General features: G+C 36.5%; 1 protein-coding gene and 1 pseudogene across 1 annotated transcript; both read right to left on the reverse strand.

The window, feature by feature from the left end:
* Window positions 1–4,655: 4,655 nt before the first annotated feature.
* On the reverse strand, window positions 4,656–5,173 carry LOC119532513 (40S ribosomal protein S12-like). The gene has a single exon (XM_037834984.1). The coding sequence runs from the start codon at window positions 5,092–5,094 to the stop codon at window positions 4,696–4,698; it is 399 nt and encodes a 132-aa protein (XP_037690912.1). The 5' UTR covers window positions 5,095–5,173; the 3' UTR covers window positions 4,656–4,695.
* A 3,654-nt stretch (window positions 5,174–8,827) lies between these two features.
* On the reverse strand, window positions 8,828–10,121 carry LOC119532511 (annotated as a pseudogene).
* Window positions 10,122–22,319: the final 12,198 nt, after the last annotated feature.

Below are 22,319 nucleotides of genomic sequence, written 5' to 3' on the forward strand. Positions count from 1 at the left end.
AAACGTATTGTTCAAATTCAACAAATGTTTTTATGCTCTACCTGCTAAGTGGCACATTGGTCTGTTAGCTGTGGTAAGTAGTCTCCTTTGTATAATAATTTGCTTCAGTTGATGTTATGGCTATTGCCTTTGTCTCCTGACATTTTTATCCCTTATTCCTCATCCCACTTATAAAATCAAAATTGCTTCTTGTGTGTGACTACAGGGCCAGGGACAAAATATATAGGTACATGCATAAAGGATTCTGGGAGCTCATCTGCTGAGGAGCAGCAGTGCTGCAGAGCACGTCCCAGTGGCCTCACCCAAAGGTTAATACATATCATCTAAATAATGGAGATCCATGGAAACGTGCATAAAACTTAGTGTTCCATATCCTTAGAAACAAAGCATCCTAAATAATACCAACAACATCATGAGGGAGTCTTGCCTTGGAGACTGGAGTCTGGCCAGCTTCAACTTCAAGGGAACACTCTTAATTATGACATATTTTGGGCATTAAAAGGCAAATCCCCTCTTGGATTCCCTGAAGGCTTTGCCTGCAAGGTGGATTGAACTTGCATGGCTGATGAATTCACTTTCAAGGCTCCAGGGATCACTATAGTGTGAAAGGCTTCCCAGTTGTTGCTTTTTAAACCCGTGGATGCTGCTGCCTGACTGGTGATGTATTCTTATTCTTTCTCTTTTGTTCTATTTCTATAATATTTGAACTAGTCATTTCATTCTAGTCATTTAATTTTTTTAATATTTTCTTAATTTTGTGAATACTAATAAAATTAGCTTTTGAATTCTGAGAGTAGTATGAGAGCATCTATTCCTTTCTTTCAAATCTGATCCTATCAACTAAGCAAAACACACACCCAGTGATTGAGATGGTCCTTTTGTCAGTGAAAGACTTGGCACAGGCATTGGGGACAGTGGCAGAAATGTAAAACATGTCTACAATGGAAACTTTCCTGAGGAAAAAGTACATGAGTGTGTGAAGGTCTTGATCAATGGTGGTGGCAAGGACAATGAGAAGATTCCCTAACAGGGTGGTCAACTACATCAGTAGGAATAATATGGAGTGCAGGATCCTTAGTTTCCAGCTGTCAGAAAAACCCACTAGGAGAAACTCAGTCACCATGGTGGAACTGGTCATTTTCTAGAAATTCTGTCTGATCTGGGAAGCACAAGGGGTAAAGCAATAAAATACATGAAACATAACAACAGTGATATGACAAAATATTCCCCTTGAAGGCATTTACTTCTATGTTATACAGGTGTCCTTGCTTGTAGGAAAGATCCACTACTGGCCCTTTGTTCTATTTACATTTTTTTTACCATCCCTGAATAGATAACTTAGCAAAATGCTGAGCATGGGACTCTCAAACCCCATTTTCTGTGTCTGATATTTATTAGTTACTCACTGTTTTCAACAATGTCCAATATATAAGTTTACCTTTTAATGGAGATTAAATTAGTTAATGTATGTAAAATTCCTTGAAAAGAGTAAGTTCTCAATGTTAGTTGTGAAGTTTAATGAGGAAATGGACACTATACTTGGCCTGGGCATTTAAACACAGTAGAGCTCCAAATCAGTACTATTCAAAAGAAAAGTGCAGAAATTGAGACCAAGAATTTCTGTACTTGTATTGAAATTTCTTATCAACTTGATTTCTAAGGATGAGATCAGTGGAGATATTTTTCATTTATTGTAAAACATTTTATTATTATTTTAATTAGAGAAGTTGTAGGTTTACAAGGAAGTCATGTAAAAAATGAAATGCTCCTAAGTATCCCCTATTATTGACACCTTGCAATTATATGGTATGTTTGTCACAATTCATGAAATAATATTAAAATAGTATTATTAACTATAGTCCTTTGCTTACATTAGGTGTATTTTTTTCCATATACCACCCTATTATTCACAGCTTGCATTAGTGTCCTACATTTGCTCTAATTCATGAAAGGTTATTCTTATTCTTGTACTATTAACACCAGTCCATTTTCTGTGACAGGGTTCATTGTGTTATATGGTCTCATGTTTTATCTTCTAACTTTCAATCATAACATGCATGACCCAAATTTCCCCTTTCAACCACATTCACAAACATAATTCAGTGCTGTTAATTACACTCACTGTAATTATCTACCATCATCACCATCCATTACCAAACCTTGACAATTAACCTAAATAGAAATTCTGTACAAATTAAGCATCAGCTCACAATTATCTACCCCAATCTATCCTCTGGTAACCTAGATTCTAGATTCCAACTCTGAGTTTGCTCATTCTAATTGTTTCATATGAGTGAGATTATACAATACTTGTTTTTGCCCGTTTTTCATTTGGATTGTTTGTCTTATCTTTGAATTGGAGGACTTCATGTTATAATCTGGATATTAAACTCTTACTGAAAATGTGGTTTCCCAATATTTCCTCCCACTGAATAGGGTGTCTTTTAACTTCCTTGAGAAAGTCCTTTGCTGTGCAAAATTTTTAAACTCAAGGAGGTCTAATTTATCTATTTTTTTCCATTGGCTGCTTGTGTTCTGTTTGTAATATCCAAGATATCATTACCCAATAGAAGATCCTGAAGATGCTTCCCTACGTATTTTTCTAGAAGTTTTGTAATATTGGTTCTTATATTCAGGTCTTTGATATATTTTGCGTTACTTTTTGTATGATGCATGATGGGGTCTAGGCATCCTCTTTCATTATTTTGTATATGGATATCCAGTTCTCCCATCACCATTTTTAATTAAATTCAGTTTTATTGAACAATAATCACACACCATACAATCATCCATGGAGTACAATCAACTGTTCACAGTATTCTATCATATAGTTATGCATTCATCACCACACTCTATTTCTGAACATTTTCCTTACATCAGAAAGAATAAGAATAACAATGAAAAATAAAAGTAAAAAATAACACCCAAATCATCCCCCATCCCACCCTATTTGTCATTTAGTTTTTGTCCCCATTTTTCTACTCATCCATCCATACACTGGATAAAGGGAGTGTGATCCACAAGGTTTTCACAATCAACTGTCACCCCTTGTAATTTACATTGTTATGCAATCGTTTTCAGAAGTCCAGACTACTGGGTTGGAGTTGATAGTTTCAGGTATTTACTTCTAGCTATTCCAGTACATTAAAACAAGATGTCAGCACCATTTTTTTAAGAGACTAAATGAGCAGCTTGACTAAAAATCAACTGTGCAGGGCCGCTCGGTGCCGACCCACTGACCGAGGAGGTATCTCCCAGTGATGCAGCCCTGGCTGGGGAATGTGCTGCTGGGCATCCACGACGGTATGCGCCTCCGCTGCCTTCGAAAGGATGCGAGGTATGGCGGCAGCCATGACTGTGCAGGACTCTGAGTGGCCGGCGGGCACTGGAAAGAAGGTTTGGTCAGAGGCTCTGCGCTTAACAAATAGAGGGGCTGCACCTAAGTCTCCACGTTGGGAAGCGGTGCTGCTCATACTCCTTAGCGGGAATTGGGGCACCGGGGACAGAACCGGCAGGCCCGGGCCCTGAGCGACAATGGGAGCCCTGCTGCGGCCCATTGCGGACATCCTGAGGCAAAATCCACAGCGGAGCGGGACTACGGTCTGGTCCAGAGGGTCAGCAGCGGCACCTATGGGGACGTCTGTAAGGTGAAGCAGGCAAATCCTGGCCGGAAACCTGGCTCCTCTGCAGTTGGATGCATCCCAGAGCACTGCCACTGTATGGTGAAGTATGAGGTGAGGGAAGGAGGCTTTCATTGTTGCATCTTAGAGATGAAGTGGCTGAGGTCCCGTTTGATCCATTCAGGGCACCCACGATTCACGTTTTGCTCTTATCACTATAAGCAAGTAGAAATAACCACACTTTTTCAAGCCTCTTTTGTACTTTTTTTGTATGTGGAGTTAAGGCTTACTCATGGTAACCAAGAGAGTTTGAATCTGTTTATGCAGTCACACTTAGGATGTTCAGGTATTAGCCTGGAAAGTACAAAAAAGACAGTAGACAGGAAAGAATACTGACATTCAGATATTTGCATTTAAAAAAAAAAAACTTGTTTTAAAACATGAGCTTGATTGAAAAAGTTATATAAAACCTTGTGTTTAAATTTTAAAAGCAGTCTAATGCTAGGTCAACATGATGCATGTACAAACATTATCCCATGTAGGAAGATGCTTTCCCTGGTTTGATCACTTGTATCTGGTTGATGATAAAAAGATACTGTAAAGTTGTTGATTTTTTTTCTACTTGAATGGTTCCTCTCTTTGGGATTTATAACATCATATAATCAAGAGTAGATAAGAACTGCTGCCTTTTTATTGTGCCTTTTTTGTGTTATTTGAGACAAATGACAAGGGCAAGTTACTCTTAGCTTAGGATTTAAAAAAAAAAAAATCATAGAGAAGGAAGCCCAGTTCCTTAAAGCCACTGAGTTCTTGAAGGATCAAGAAGGAGATTGTTTGAGACTGCCTTAGGCTTTTGTTCTCTGCTTCAAAAAGGGAGCTTTAATGCAACTCATGGGTAGTAAGGGAAATTTTCTTTGACCTTGGAACAGTTTTGTTTATTGGATTTAATAATGATATACATCCCATTATTCTAAACAACCAAACAACATTCCCTGCATAGCTGAAATGATGTTGTTTCATATGGGTTATTTTATTTTATTTTATTTTTTGACAAGTGAGAGCCATGTTTATTTGTTCATTTTTTGCATTTGAAATATTCTTCAATGACATCTTTGGCCTGAGATTCTTTGCCATAATCCTTAACAACGACACAACTGCAACCAACCACTTTATGTGGTTTCCCCGCTCTGTCGATTTTGTAGAGGCCTACCCATTCCCCTAGTTTCTTGTTATCATCAGCCTTAATTAGGTTGATTTGGTGTTCTGCGCAAAGGGCCTCCACCAACTTGACATACATAGGTTCATCACAGTTGGATGCAAGTACACAAAGATGGGCTTGGCGCTTGTCTAAGGCTTTGGCAGCTTCACGGATGCCACGTGCTAAACCATCATGGATGAGGGCGGTCTTCAGCACCTCTTGTAAAGCAGTGTTAACGTCCATTACACCTCCAGCAACAATGCCTTCCTCGGCCATGGCGGTGGATTACGGGTGGAGCCGAATCTTGAAAGCACCCGAGCCTCCGCCTCCGCGCAAACCGGCGGCGGCAGGGAAAGCTCATATGGGTTATTAACCAGTAGATTCCCCTAGGGTGTGTTGTCTTGGCACAAGTGGTAATAGGAAGGAAAAATCCCTTCTTTCTAATTATTTGCTTTTGTTTAATTTCCTCAGTATTAATAGTAACAATTCAATATGGCATTATGACAGCTCTAGCACTGTGTGATTCTATTGAGATAAACTATGATGGATAGGCTTTTTATTCCTTAAGCAGACATTTGAGTCCTCCGTATAAGGTGCTGTACTGGGTACTGGGGTTTACAAGTTCCCAGTTGTTGCCTCTTTGAATTCATGGTGGATAATTATCATGGAATCCTCTTCTCCTTTGTGTAGAATTAAAGGTAGTTAAGCTCTTACTTATTCATGGATTTGCCCTTTTGGGAAACATGCTTTTAAAAATTGAAATTCCTGTTTGCCTTCTCAGTCCCATTTTTTAGTCATCTTTGTCCTATGATTCACTGTGTATTAGACCAATTTAATTCAGTTGATGTTAATAACATAATAGTGAAAATTTTGATTCTATTGAAGTATGCCATAAGGGCAGGGATTTGTATCTGTTTTGTTCACTGTTTTATCTAATAGTGCCTAGAATTATGCCTGATATAGAGCAAGTTCTTCCTAAAAATTTGATGAAAGAACAAATGACTGTCAGTGATTCTGTTACCTAGCTCTCTGAGCATATGCTTTTTTTAACTCTTAAAAATACTGTACCATACTACTATACTCACGTATGAAAAAATGGTTTGATTATTTTTATATACATGCCAATATTGGAAACCGAGTTCAATAAGAAATCACATCTAAATTTTATGAAGAACACACAATGATTAAAACACTGATTTGTTATAGTTATCAAAGTGGGGTAAAACCCATTAGTTACAATTTACATTTTAGGTAAAAAGCAGATTCTTCTCTGAGAAGAATCAAATAATTAGTAATACTTGCCTATTCTGTGAAATAATGTATACATAGGAAAGGTTGTGATTGTAACTGATTTTATTACTTTTGCTAAACCATTTTTTCTTCCTTACATTCAATGCAAAGAAATTAAACAATATGAAGAAAAAAAAATCAGTTGGTCATAGATGTGAGGGTCCATATCTGAACTCTCAATTCAATTCCATTGATTAATATGTCTATCCTGTGCCAGTACCATGTTGTTTTGACAACTTTGGCTTTATAATATGCTTTAAAGTCAGGAAATGTGATTCCTCCAAGTTTGTTCTTTCTCAAGATGTTTTTGGCTATTTAGGGTCCCTTACCCTTCCAAATAAATTTGATCATTTTGCTTTCAATTTCTGCAAAGAAAGGTGTTGGGATTTTGATTGGCACTTGAATCTTCACATCAATTGGGTAGAATTGCCATCTTGCTGTATATTCTTCCAATCCATGAACACTGAATGCCTTTCCAATTACTTAGGTATTCTTTGATGTCTTTTAGCAGTATTCTGTTGTGTATTGGGTACTGGTCTGTTTGCATTGGTTAAAGTGTTCCTTGATAGTTGATTCTTTTGCTTGCTATTGTAAATGGGATATTTTCTTGATTACCACCTCAGATTGCTTATTACACTAGTATAGACACAGTACTAATTTTTGTGTGTTGATATTGTATTCTGCCACTTTGCAGAACTTGTTTATCTCTAATAGCTTTATTGTAGATTTTTTGGGGAATTTCTGAATATAGGATCATGTTATCTGCAAATAGTGAAAGTTTTACTTCTTCCTTTCAAATTTGGAGGATTTATTTCTTTTTCTTGCCTAACTGCTCTAAGCTAGAAATTCTCATGCAATGTTGAATAATGGTGGTGACACTGGACATCCTTGTTTTCTTCCCTATCTTAGAGGAAAATATTTCAATCTTTGAACTTTGAGTATGATGATAGCTATGGGTTTTTCATATATTCCCTCTATCCTGTTGAGGAAATTTCCCTGTATTCCTATATTTCTAAGAGTTTTTATAAGGAAAGGATGTGGTTTTTGTCAAACGGCTTTTCTTCATCATTCAAGATGAACATGTGGTTCTCCCCCTTTGATTTGTTAATGTGTTTTACAGTAATTGACTTTGTGTTGAACCACTCTTGCATAAAACCCATTTGATCATGGTTATAATTCTTTTAATGTGCTGTTGGATTTAATTTGAGATATTTTATTTGAGGATTTTTGCTTCTATATTCATTAGAGAGATTTATCTGTTGTTTTCTTTTCTTGTGCTATCATTATCTGGCATTGGTATTAGGGTGATGTTGAATTCATAGAATGAGTTAGGTAGTATTCCATCCTCTTCAAGTCTTTGGAAGACTTTGAGCAGGATTCATATAAATTCTTCTTGGAATGATCAGTAGAGTATTGTATCTCTTGCAATTTTATTGAGATATAGTCATATACAACACAATAATCCAAAGTGTACAATCAGTTGTTCACAGTGTCATCATATAGTTGTGCATTCATCACCCCAATCAGTTTTTGAACATTTTTTTTTGAGAGTTTAATGACCATTTTATTCCAGTCTAGTCCTCTTAAATTTCCTTGATGTGTATTTATATTTTCACAAGTAAAAGCCAAAATCACTAGCTGTTTAACTGAAAGAGGCAACTACAAATGAAAATTTACAGAATTTTATCATTAGGTCAGGGTAAAAAACAAAAAATATCGATAAAGAATTTGCTTAGAAATCTTTTATCATTAGGATATTACACTTCTCTCAGAACAAGTATTATTTACACGAATCATACAAGGCAACTTTTTTTTTTTTTACCAAATATCAAAAATTTAGCAATGTGGTTGAGCAGAAATGTTATTTCAGTTGCAAAAACCATCTCTAGTTACAAAAAATAATCAGAAAATTACTGGATTTAATGTGCTTTTACAAATGTCCTAAGAAAGTCTTAAGCCAAATAATATTTTAAGTAGAAAAAACACTAATTAAAAAAATAGTTTGATATACTATTTCTGTGGTTTATGTACATACATTAACTTGTCTCTTTTATAGGAAACCTGACTGGATGTTTATCACTTGTAATGTAAAGCACTGGAAAATAAAGGCTAGAGCTAATCACTTTTAATAAAAATACTTGGTATGCAACAAATAAGTATTAAAGATATCATTTAGTGGTTAATAATTACCTGATACAAAATATAAAACAAAATACATTTACTAGATTGTTTTTCAGTTGCAGCTGCCCACTGGCATCCCAAATAAGGATTTCCCATAAACAAAAGCTGCAGTGAAATTCACTCAGTGATTAGTTTAGGTCAATCCTTTTTTTTTTTTTTCCTTACCCACCACCCCCCATGCCCTGCAGTGGCACCATATTATTAAAAACATTAAGTACCGGGGATTTATACTTCAGATCAAGACATCATTTGAGTAATTTCAAATGACGTACAGCTCTTCATGTAAAAAAGATGTTTTGTGGTCACAATTACTTCAAAAAGTAATTATAATCAAATAACCTGACATATCATGCTTTAGCAATTACAGAGCCATGATTTTGACACATGGCAATTTATGTTAGGCAAATGTTAAATGCTAAAAGATGTGAACAGCTGTTCTTCTGTTTAATGCTGCAAAATTCAGGTAATAACTTTATTTTTTCAGTTAACCAGCCCATAGTACAGCATACTAAATCATAAAGACTTTTAGAAGTACAAATCCAAGGAAGGTAATATCTTTACTAAGTTACAAAAATTTGGCAAATCAATACAGTACTCTTTTAATACAATAAAATCGTATTTTTGCTGGAGTCATATATTACTTTAGTGATAATTTTCATTCCAAAAATATCACTTACGTACCAAATCAAAATACTGTGGTTTTTAATGGTGGTTTAGAGCAGAGCAAGTTTTTTTTTTTTTTTTTTTTTTTAAACAAATTAACATGCTTTTGGAAGTTACAATTTCTCCTTTTAAAGTGAGTTCTCAACAGTTAAACAACTGTTGAAGTTTAATGCAGTAAGGCAATCATGGTTGTATATGAAAAGGTGGCTCTGCTTTGCTCTGGGGTTGGTCCAAAGCCAGGTAGAGTTCCAATGCATGAAAAGCTTCAAAATTCTACCTTAAGGAGATTCATCACTATGCCAATATCAATTTCGAAGTACTTTTTCAAAAATTGTAAAATTTTAACATAAATACTGGAATCCTTACAATTGGATGGTCATTTCAAATAACACAAATTTCTTCTGGTCTCTTTTACTTAGAAGCCCTGCATCTCTTTGTTTTCAACAAAAATCACATACTTGTTCTCCAGCTTATTACAAAAAAGTCCACCTAAAATATAGTTGGTTTTTTTTTTTAAATAACAAATAAATATAGCCAGCTTGGAAAGACCCAGGGGATCTGATGTTATACACCGATTTTCACTGTCATTTCTCTACAAATGCTGCTGCTGCCATCGGTGTCCTTATGCTTCCTCTTGCTGAAGCCATCAATTCTTCAATCTCGGCATTTAATTTATGTATTACCCATTCCATTGCTTCTCGGCCTTTATTAGCATTTGAAGAAATTGTACTTGCCATCAGCCCTTCCAGGTAACTGCTGAGGCTGACTTCTTTCACAGTGATTATGGCTTCTTGAGTCAAAACAGTTTTTTCCGGGTCTTGAGAATGTGGTTTGTATATAAGTCTCTCATCTACTGAAACCATATTTGTAAATGAAATATTAGTAGATTTAAGTTCCATTGTTCTCTCTACAGGATCAACTACCGAATGTTCCTGAACATATGTTTTGGTTCTTGCTGCACCAATAATAGATTTCACAATGGAAGGCAGTCCTCACTCTGTGCTGAGAAGTCTGTGGCTGTGCAACTTTCCAGAGGGATCTATATGTCTGTCCAATACATCAACTCCAACCACACTTGGGTTCATAGGATTTGGGTATTTCTGCATTGCAGCTGTTGTAACAGTTTCCCATGGGTGGTCAAAGACGTGCTCTGAAGTCCATATCTTCATGGTGCTGGTGACGGGCGCGATGTCCGGGCAGCGCTAGGGGACAGCGAGGTAAGAGGCAGCACCTGCCCCGACCCCACCCCCCAGCCACCCCAATCACCCCAACCCTTGAACATTTTTATTACTCCAAAAAAGTAATAAAAAGGAAAGTAAAAAAGTACACCAGAAACAACCCATCCTCCCATTCCTCCATTATTGATTTACTTTTCTGTCCCTATTTTTCTACTCATCTGTCCATACACTGGATAAAGGGAATGTGAACCACAAGGTTTTCACAATCACACAGCCACACCATATAAGTGATACAGTTATACACTCATCATGAATCAAGGCTACTGGGTTGCAGTTCAACCATTTCAGGTATTTCCATCTAGCTATTTTAACATACTAAAAACTAAACAGGGATATCTATATAATGCATAAGAATAACTTCCAGAATGACCTCTTGACTCCATTTGAAATCTCTCAACCTCTGAAACTTTACTTTGTTTCATTTCTCTTCCCCTTTTGGTCAAGAAGGCTTTCAATCCTGTGATGCTGGGTGCAGACTCATCCCTGGGAGTCATGTCCCATGTTGCCATGGAGATTTACACCCCTGGGAGTCATGTCCCACATAATGGGGAGGGTGGCAACTTCAACTGTGTTGGCAAGTTTTTAAAGATTGATTCAATCTCATTACTTCTGTTTGATTTATTGAGGTATTCTATTTCTTTTAGTGTCAGTTTACATTGTTCATGTGTTTCTAGGAAATTGTCCATTTTATCTGAGGTGTCTAGTTAGCATATAGTTGTTCATAGTGTCCTCTGATTTTTTTTTTCTTATTTCTTTGGGGTCCATGGTGATGACACCTCTCTCATTTCTGATTTTATTTGCCTCTTCTTTCTTTTTTTGTAAGTTTTGCTAAGGGTTTGTCAATTTTATTGTTCTTTTCAAAGAACCAACTTGTGGTTTTGTCGACTCTATTGTTCTTGATTTCATTTATTTCTGCTCTACTCTGTTATTTCTTTCTTTCTCCTTGCTTTAGGGTTAGTTTTCTGTTCTTTTTCTGGCTCCTCCAGGTGTGCAGTCAGGTCTTTGAATTTAGCTCTTTCTCTTTTTTTAATATAAACATTTAGGGCTATAAATTTCCTTTGTAGCACTATCTTCACTGCACCCCATAAGTTTAGATATGTTGTGTTCTCATTTTCATTCTTCTCATGATACTTACTGATTTCCATTTGTTTCTTGTTTGTGCTACTGATTAAGAAAGTGTTATCTTCCATATACTTGCAGATTTTCCAGTTCTTTGCCTGTTACTGATCTCACACTTCATTGCATTAAAGTCAAAGTAGATGCTTTGTATAATTTCAATCTTTCTATATTTATTGAGATGATTTGTAAGACATGTGGTCTGCCCTGGAGAATGATGGTCCATGTGCACTTGAGAAGAATGTATATCCTACTGTTTTCTGTTGCAATGTTTGAATATGTATGTTAGGTCTATTCATTTATCTTACTAATCATGTTCTCTGTTTCCTTGTTGATCTTCTGTCTAGATGTTCTATTGATGATGAGAGTGGTCTATTGAATTTGCCAACCATTTTTGTAGTGGTGTCTATTTCTCCCTTCAGTTTTGCCAGTGTTTGCCTTATGTATTTTGGGGCACAATGGTTAGTTGAATAAATCTTTATGATTATTCATTCTTCTTAGTGGATTGCCCCTTTTATTAATGTATAGTGTCCTTCATTAGATCTTGTACAGATGTTGACTTACAGTCTACTTTGTCTGATATTAGTATATCTCTTTTATGGTTACTAATTGCATGGAATATATTTTTCCATCACTTCCCTTTCTACCTATGTATTCCTTTTGGTCTAAGATGAGTCTCTTATAAACAACATTTAGTTGGATCATGCCTTTTTATCCATTCTACCAACCACTATCTTTTGGTTTGGGAGTTTCATCCATGAATATTTAGTGTCTTTACTGTAAAGACAGTGCTTACACCAGCCATTTTTTTTTCCTTTGGTTTTTATATGTCTTATCTTTTTTTGTCTCTCTTTTTATAACTTTAGTTACCCTTCATGATAATTATTCCTGCACTCTACTCCAAGCATCCTTCTGTCTTTTCCTTTCATCCTACAGAACTCCCTGTAGTATTTCTTATAGGGCAGATCACTTGCTGAAGTACTCTTGGTTTCTGTTTGTCTGTGGATATTTTCAACTCTCCCTTACTTTGTAGGAAAGTTTTGCCATATAAAGAATTCTTGGCAGGCACTTTTTCTCTTTCAGTACATTAAATATATCATACCACTGCCTTTTCACCTCCATGGTATCATACGAGAAATTGACACTTAATCTATTTTGATTCCATTGTTTGCAGTGAATTGCTTTTCTCTTGCTGCTTTCTGAATTCTTCTTTATATTTGGCATTTGACATTCTGATTACAATGTGTCTCAGAGTCAGTCTATTAGGATTTATTCTGTTTGGATTAAATTGTGCTTCTTGGACATGTATATTTATGTCTTTGTTTTCTATATTTTTCTGTCTGTAAGATTTTTATGTCCTGTCTTCTAGTTTGCTATTCTTTCTACTGTCCATTCAAATCTGCTCTTGTATGCTTCTAGTGTATTTTTTAAATTCAGTTTTATTGAGATGTATTCACACATCATACAATCATCCATAGTGTACAATCAATTGTTCATGGTACCATCATATAGTTGTGCATTCATCACCCCAATTTATTTTTTGAACATTTTCTTTATAACAGAAAAAGTAAAAATAAGAATAAAATATAAAAGTAACAAAGAACACCCAAATCATCCCACCACCCCATTTCCCATTTAGGTTTTGTCCCCATTTTTCTACTCATCCATCCATACACTGGATAAAGGGAGTGTGATCCACAAGTCTTTCACAATCACACTGTCACCATTTGTATGTTACATTGTTATACAAACATCTTCAAGAGTCAACACTACTGGGTTGCAGTTTGATAGTTTTAAAGAATTTACTTACAGATATTTCAATACATTAAAACCTAAAAAGGGTTATCTGTGTAGTGCAAAAGAGTGCCCACCCAAGTGACCTCTCAACTCCATTTGGAATCTCTCAGCCACTGAAACTTTATTTTATTTCATTTCACATCCTCCTTTTGGTCAAGATGTTCTCTATCTCATGATGTTGGGTCTGTATTCAACTTTGGGAGTCATAGTCTGCATTGCTGGGGAGATTTACACCCCTGGGGGTCAGGTTCCATGTATGGCAGAGGGCAGTGAGTTCACCTTCTGAGTTGGGTTAGCTGGAGATAGAGGGCCACATCTGAGCAACAAAGAGGTACTCAGGAGGAGATTCTTAGGCATAATTATAAGCAGGTTTAGCCTCTCCTTTGCAGTAATGAGCTCTATGAGGGCAAGCCCCAAGAAAGAGGGTCCAGTATACCAAACCGTCAGTCCTCAATATTTGTGAGAACATCAGAAACAATCCAGGTGAGGAAGTCCAACACTTCCACATTTTCACCTGGCTCCTCAGGGGGCCCTGTATATATATTTTTTCTAGTGTATTTTTAATATCATCTAGTTTGCTTTTCCTTCCCATAAGTTCTGTTATGGTTCTTTTAAAACATTCAACTTTTTTAAATGCTCATTCAGTGTCTCCTTTGTATCCTCTATCTCTTTAGTCATATTTTTCTTCATCTCCTTTAATTGATTTAGGACATTTGTTGGAACCTCACTGATTAGTGTTTTCAAATTCTATGTCTCCTCTGAAGCTTTAATTTGTTTCTTTGACTCAGCTATATCATCCTGTTTTTTAGTATGGCTTTAATTTTTCACTGATGTCTAGACATCTCATTGTCTTGATGAGTTTATTCTGACAAATGTTTCCTTGCCTAGGGTTTTATTTTTTATTCAATTTCTATTAAGGCTCTTCTTTGACACATGGTTCAACCTATTCTAGACCTTTAGAATAATCTAGGATTAACATCAGATTTTCCTGCTCTTCTTGATCTGATTCTTGCCCAGGATATGTGGTACAGTTTTTAAGATTGCATGATTTTTGCAGTTGTTTCACTCTCAGGAGAAAGTTTCTTTTCCTCTATTCCTTCTCCAGGACCTGTATCTTTTCCATTGTTTGTTTCTAATTTTTAAAAAAAATTTCTATTTTGAAATATAACATATATACAGAAAAGTGATACCTTTCAAAATATGATTTAACAAGTAATTGTAGAACAAATATCAAAGAATGTTATGGGTTACAGTTCCACCATTTCAGTTATTTCCTTCTAGTTGTTCTAATAGCCTAAAGACTAAAACAAAAAAATTATATAAAGATTCAGTATTCATAATTATTTGCTAAATCCTATCTTGTCTTCTGCTACTCCTGATTCTCATTTGATCACTTGGTCAATCTTCAGGGATATCTGGTCAGTGACCAACCTAACTTGTTCATATTGAAAAAGGTTGTTGACATGAGGAAGGGGGATGCATCTGGTTGATGCTCTTGAAGAGACTGTTACCTCTGGGTTTGGGGACTTATCTGGCATAGGAACACTATGGAAGATTTAACTTTCTGAAAAATAAACTTAGTGAGTGAAAATTTCATAGAGTGTCAGATAAGGACCTGCATATTATTTAGGATTCTTGGGACTACTGTTGATTTGGGCTTGACATACTGTGGCCATTTGGAATATCTAGCTGAGGCTTGCATAAGAGTAACCTCCAGGATAGCCTCTCCAAAGTTATCAATTTTTTAAAATGCAATTTTATTGAGGTATATTCATGTAACATAAAATCTTTCAAAATGTGCAAGCAGTTCCCAGTATCATCATACAGTTCTACATTCATCACTACAATCTTTGAACATTTTTGTTACTCCAAAAGAGAAAATAAAAATTAAAATAAAGAAAATCCAAAACATTCTTTTCCCCTTCTCCCCCATTGTTGAATTACTTTTCCTTAATTAAATTCAGTTTTATTGAGATATATTCATATACTATAGAATCATCTATGTCATACAATCAACTGTTCACAGTACCATCATATAGTTTTACCTTCATCACCCCAATCTATTTTGTCCACTTTCCTTTCACGAGAAAGGATCAGAATAAGAATAAGAAATAAAAGTAAAAAGGTACACCCAAATAATCCCCCATCCCACCCCATTTTCATTCAATCTTTGTCCCCATTCTTCTCATCCATCCATACACTGGATAAAGGGAGTGTGATCCACAAGGTTTTCACAATCACACTGTCACCTCTTGTAAGCTACACTATTATACAATCATCTTCAATAGTTAAGGCTACTGGGTTGGAGTTTGATAATTTCAGGTATTTATTTCTAGCTATTCCAATACATAAAATACTAAAAAGTGTTGTCTATATAGTGCATAAAAATATCCACCACAGTGACCTCTTGACACCATTTGAAATCTCTCAGCCACTGAAGCTTTATTTTGTTTCATTTCACATCCCCTTTTTGGTCAAGAAGATATTCTTAATCCCAGGATGCTGGGTCCAGATTCATCCCTGGGCATCATATCCCATATTGCCAGGGAGATTTACACCCCTGGGAAACAGTCCTACCTAGGGGACAGGGCAGTGAGATCACCCACTGAGGTAGCTTATTTAGAAAGGGCCACATCTGAGCAACAAAGGCATGCAGGGAGAGATGCTTAGGCACAATTATAAGCAGGTTTAGCCTCTCTTTTGCAGTAAGAAGCTTCAAAGGGCAAGCCCCAAGACAGAGGGCTCAGTATACCAAGCTGTCAGTCCTCAATGTTGTGACAACATTAGCAACAATGATGTGAGGAAGTCCAACAGTTCTGCATTTTACCCCAGGTCCTCAGGGGGTCCATGCATATATATTTTTATTCTTTGCTCAAATTACTTTGAGATGTTTTGCTATTTCACTCTAACCTATATAAACCTACCAAATTTCACTTCCTAGTCAAAGTTCCATGTAATTGTGATGTCTGAACAAACTGTAAAGGTTATATTATTTAAAAAATATAGATCCTACACCAAATAAACATTTCTTCCCTAGGTCTCAAATGGAAGTTGAAGCTTTAACACATAGTCAGATTCAACCTTTACCCTTTGGCCTGATTTGCCTTAGTCTTAGGCAGATCTGCTTCATTCATATCTCTAATTGAAGTCTGGGCTCTTTTTCAGCTTTTTTTTTTTTAACAGTTACTGTAAGTGTTAATACTGAACTTCATATCTGCTGAGCTCTAGCTCTGGGTTTCAGGTGTCACACAGATGCCTCATTTTCCATTGACCAATCAGATCATACACCAAGGGATCAGCATTGCAGAGTTTGGGATAGCCATTGCAATTCAGGAATAGATGTGCCTGCTGTAAGAGCTTACAATCTAGGGACCATTGCAATAATCATTTCCTTGTTAGGCTGTGCTCTAAGATTCAATTCTGAATTTACACATAGTAGTTAGCTCATGTTGGTGAGACATTACTGAGTTTGCCTTGATTTCTGGCATACTTCACTCAGAATGATGTCTACAGGATCCATTCACCTCGGGGAGTGTCTCACAGCTTCACTTCTTGTAGTTGCTCAATATTCCATTGTATGCATACACCACAGTTCACCATTGTTCCTCAGTCAGTGTACCCTTAGGCAACCTCCACCCATTGCAAATCATGAATGCTGCATCCATAAGCCCCAGTGTGTAAATGTCCATTCATGTCTGTGCTCTCAGTTCTTCCAAGTGCATACACCATACTGAGGTTGCAGGAGCTTATGGTCCCCACATACTTCACTTCTTGTGGAACAGCCATTCTGCCTCCTCATCAACAGTAAATGGGTACATCCTTCTCCCCATGTTTTCTCCAGCACTTTTACCCATATTTATGTATTTTCGTACAATTTTATAGAGACATATTCACATACTATACCATTATCCACAGTGTACAGCAGTTGTTCATGGTATCATTGTATAGTATATTTATGACAACAGTCAGCACTTGAATGTATTGATTACTATGAAAATGATTTTTTAGGCAAATAATAAAAAAATACAATAAAAAGAAAAATAAAATGTCATACAATAAAATAAAATAGTAAGGACAGAAAACAGTACCACTACCAAGAATCCCATATTCCTCCCTTATATCCCCCTCTCATACAAATTTAACTTTGGTATATTGCCTTTGATACATTTAATGAAAGCATATTACAATGTTACTGTTGACTGTAGACTCCCATTTTCTTTGATTATGTTTTTTCCCAAATACCATCCCTTTTTCAACACTCTGCTTCATTGACATTCATTTATTCTCCCACATGTAAAAACATATTTATATTTGTACATTTAGCAACAGTCATTGGCCACTCAAGGTTTTTACCAAGTGATACAGTTTCAGTTTATATCATCTATCTTTATGTCTGGTGTCATACATTCCCCTGTCCCACCTCTTTCAGCTTTACCCCAGACATCTTTGTTCAGTATACTTACAATATTGTGCTACCTTCACACAGTATTATGCTATCTATTTCTGGATCAATACAGTCAGTCCTGCTGACCATTCTTAGACCTTCAGCATCAAATGCCTGATCTTTACCCTCTTTCTATCTCCTGAGAGCCTTTGTTATCAGCTTTTAACTCTAAAAGTTTGCTCATTAATGTTAGTTCATATTAGGGAGACCATACAGTATTTGTCTTTTGTTTCTGGCTAACTTCACTCAACATAATTTCCTCAAGGTTTAGCCAGGTTATTATAGTTCTGTGACTTTGTTCTGTCTTACAGCTGCATAATATTTCATCATTTGTATATACCACAGTTAGTTTACCAACTCCTCCATTGGTGGACTTTTGGGCTGTTTGCATCTCTTGGCAATTATGAATAATGCCACAATAAACATCAGTTTACAAATGCCCATTTGTGTCTTAACTTTCAGTTCCTTTGATTATATACCTAGCACTGGAAAAGCTGGGTCATGTGGCAAATCTATATTTAGCTTCATGAGGAACCTCCACACTGTCTTCCAGAGTGGTTGCACCATTCTACATTCCCACTAACAGTGAATAAGTGAGCCTCTGTCTCCACATCCCATTCATCTATTTGTGTTTGGTTGCTTGTGCTTTGGGTGTAAGGTCTAGAAAACCACCTCCTATCACAAGATCTTTAAGATATAGGCCTATGATTTCTTCTTAGAGTCTTATGGTCTTAGCCCTTATGTTTATGTCTTTGTTCTATTTAGAGTTAATTTTTGTATAAGGTGTGAGGTAGGAGTCCTCTTTCATTCTTTTGGAAATGGATATCCAGTTCTCCAAACACCATCTATTGAAGAGGCTGCTCTGTCCCAGTTGCTTTGGCTTGACTGCCTTATCAAAGATCAGTTGTCCATAGATGCAAGATTATATTTCTGAACACTCAGTTGGATTCCATTGATTGGTATCTCTGTCCTTAAGCCAGTACCATGCTGCTTTCAGCACTGTAGCTTTGTAATATGCTTCAAAGTCAGGTAGTGTGAGACCTCCCACTTCATTCCTTTTTTTCAAGGTATTTTTGGCTATTCAGGGCACCTTTACCTTCCAAATAAATTTGGTTATTGGTTTTTCTATTTCTGTAAAGTAAGTTGTTGGGATTTTAATTGGCATTGCATTGAATGTATACATCAGTTTAGGTAGAGTTAATATCTTAATTATATTTAGTCCTCCAATCCATGAATGTGGTATGTTCTCCATTTTTTTAGGTCCTGTTTGATTGATTTCTTTTAGCAGTTTCTTGTAGTTTTCTTTAAATAGGTCTTTTGTGACCTTCATTAAGTTATTCCTAGCTTTTCTAGGAAGTTGTCCATTTTGTCTAAATTTTCTAGTTTATTAGCATATAATTTTTCATAGTATATTCTCATTATCTCCTTTATTTCTACAGGATCAGTTGTTATGTATCCTTTCCTGTTTCTGATTGTGTATATTTGGATCCACCCCCCTTTTCTTATCCTAGCTAGGTGTGCCAGTTTGAATGTATTATGTCCCCCAAAATCCCATCATCTTTGATGCAGTCTTGTGTGGGTAGAGATATTTATTTTGATTAGATTGTAATTCTTTGAGTATTTCCATGGAGATGTGACCCACCCAACTATAGGCTATAACTTTGGATAATTTACATGGAGGTGTGGCCCTGCCCATTTGGTGTGGGCCTTGATTAGCTTACTAGAGCCCTATATAAACTCAGACAGAAGAAGCAATCTTGCTATTTCCAAGAGGGACACTGTGAAGGATGCACATGAGCTGAGAGAGTAACTGCAGTTGAGAGACACATTTTGAAGATGGCTGTTGGAAGCTGACAATGACATTTTGGAGAATGCCACTTTCAAATGCCACCTGGGAGAAAGTGGTCACCAGCCATGTGCCTTTTGAGCTAACAGAGATTTTCCAGACACCACTGGCCATCTTTCAGTTAAATTTCCCAATTGTTGCATTACCTTGGACACCTTATGGCCTTAAGACTGTAACTGTGTAACCAAAGAAATATCCTTTATAATAGCCAATCCATCTCTGGTATTTTGCATTCTGGCAGCATTAGAAAACTAAAACACTAAGGTTCCATCAACTTTATTGATTTTTCTCAAAGAAGCAACCTCTGGTTTTGTTGATTCTCTCAACTGTTTTTCTGTTCTCAGATTCATTTATTTCTGCTCTAATTGTTGTTATTTCTTTCCTTCTGCTTGTTTTAGAGTTAGTTTGCTGTTTTCCTATAGGTCCTCAAGGGGATCATTTAATTCCCATATTTTTGCTCTCTATTCTCTTTTGATATGAGCACTCAGGGCAATAAATTTCCCTATCAGCACTGCCTTTGCTGTGTCCCATAAGTTTTGATTGTGATTTCATCATCATTTGCCTTGAGGAATTTAATACTTTCTCTTGTAATTTCTTCCTGTTCCCACTGGTTTTCTATGAGTGTGTCAATTAGTTTCCACACAGATATATTGGTTCATATATATATTACATCCCCCAGTAAAAGCCATGTTCTTTGTTGTAATCTTGTTTGGGCAGACATATTAGTGTGGATTGATTTGGCATGTTTGGATTAGGTTGTTTCCATAGAGATGCACCCCACCCAACAGTGGGTGATAACCCTTATTGGATAATTTCCATGGAGGTGTGGTCCCACACATTCAGTGTGGACCTTAATTAGTTTACTAGAGCACTATATAAGCTCAGACAGAAGTAAGCTTACTACAGCCAAGAGGGACCCTTTGAAGAAAGCACAGGAGCTGCAGATGAGGGACAGTTTGAAGAGAGCCATTGAAAGCAGAGTCTTTCTCCAAAGAAGCTAAGAGAGGACAAATGCCCAGGAGCAACTGAGAGTGACATTTTGAAGAGGAGATGTGGCCCAGGGAGGAATGTCCTGGAAGAAAACCATTTTGAAACCAGAAATTGGACAGACACCAACCACATGACTTCCAGGCTAACAGAGGTTTTCCAGATGCCAGTGGCCATCCTCCAGTGAAGGTACCCAATTGTCAGTGTGTTAACTTGGACACTTTATGGCCTTAAGACTAACTGTGTAACCAAATAAACCTCATTTTATAAAAGCCAGTCCATTTCTGATGTTTTGCATTCCAGCAGCATCAGCATACTAGAACAGATTTTGGTACCAGAGAAGTGGGGAGCTGCTGCTGCTGAGTTTGCAAATACCAAACATGTTGGAATGGTTTTTTTTTTTTTTAATTCAGTTTTATTGAAATATATTCATAAACCATACAGTCATCCATTGTATACAATCAACTGTTCACAGTATGATCATATAGTTATGCGTTCATCACCACAATCTATTTCTGAACATTTTCCTTACATCAGAAAGAATCAGAATAAGAATAAAAAATAAAAGTGAAAAGAGAATACCCAAACCATCCCCCCATCCCACCCTATTTGTCATTTAGTTTTTACTCCCATTTTTCTACTGATTTTTTTTCAATTTTTTAACTTTGTTTATCAAAAAATTAAAAACAAACAGGCAAACAACAACCAAAAAAACCCCACAACATTTCAAACAAAGCAATGGATTAAGGAAAACAAATAACCTAAAATAACTACTTTACTTCCAATATGTTCCTACCATACCCCAAGAAAATTAATAAACCATGTCCAAACAGAGGAGTAAGAAAAACAAATAATCTAAAATAACTACATTGCTTCCAACATGTTCCTACCATACCCCAAGAAAATTAACAACCCCTAAGAAAACAATGGAATAAGAGAAAAAAAAAACCTAAAATAACTCTATTGCTTCCAACATGATCTTACTATATCCAAGAAAGTTTACAAACCATAATCATTCCTGAGCATTCCCATAACCTTGAGATTACCCTCCATAGTTTATCTGTTCTTATTAGATTATCATTCCCCCTCCACTAATTGGTATCTCTAGGTCCCCTACATTCTACAGTATAAAACATTGTACATTTTTCACAGAATTCACATTAGTGGTAACATATAATATCTCTCTTTTTGTGCGTGGCTTATTTTGCTCAGCATTATGTCTTTTTTTTTTTTTTTTTTTAATCTTCATTTTATTGAGATATATTCATATACCATGCAGTCATACAAAACTAATCGTACTTTCGATTGTTCACAGTACCATTACATAGTTGTACATTCATCACCTAAATCAATCCCTGACACCTTCATTAGCACACACACAAGAATAACAAGAATAATAATTAGAGTGAAAAAGAGCAATTGAAGTAAAAAAGAACACTGGGTACCTTTGTCTGTTTGTTTCCTTCCCCTATTTTTCTACTCATCCATCCATAAACTAGACGAAGTGGAGTGTGGTCCTTATGGCTTTCCCAATCCCCTTGTCACCCCTCATAAGCTACATTTTTATACAACTGTCTTCGAGATTCATGGGTTCTGGGTTGTAGTTTGATAGTTTCAGGTATCCACCACCAGCTACCCCATTTCTTTAGAACCTAAAAAGGGTTGTCTAAAGTGTGCATAAGAGTGCCCAACAGAGTGACCTCTCGGCTCCTTTTGGATTCTCTCTGCCACTGAAGCTTATTTCATTTCCTTTCACATCCCCCTTTTGGTCAAGAAGATGTTCTCCGTCCCACGATGCCGGGTCTACATTCCTCCCCGGGAGTCGTATTCCACGTTGCCAGGGAGATTCACTACCCTGGGTGTCTGATCCCACGTAGGGGGGAGGGCAGTGATTTCACCTTTCAAGTTGGCTTAGCTAGAGAGACAGGGCCACATCTGA

This window comes from Choloepus didactylus, chromosome 4, assembly GCF_015220235.1.
Source record: "Choloepus didactylus isolate mChoDid1 chromosome 4, mChoDid1.pri, whole genome shotgun sequence".
NCBI lineage: Eukaryota > Metazoa > Chordata > Mammalia > Pilosa > Megalonychidae > Choloepus > Choloepus didactylus.

Coding starts and splice junctions, on each gene's coding strand:
- LOC119532513 (XM_037834984.1), bottom strand. CDS start 5,094: ATGGCCGAGGAAGGCATTGTTGCTGGAGGTGTAATGGACGTTAACACT.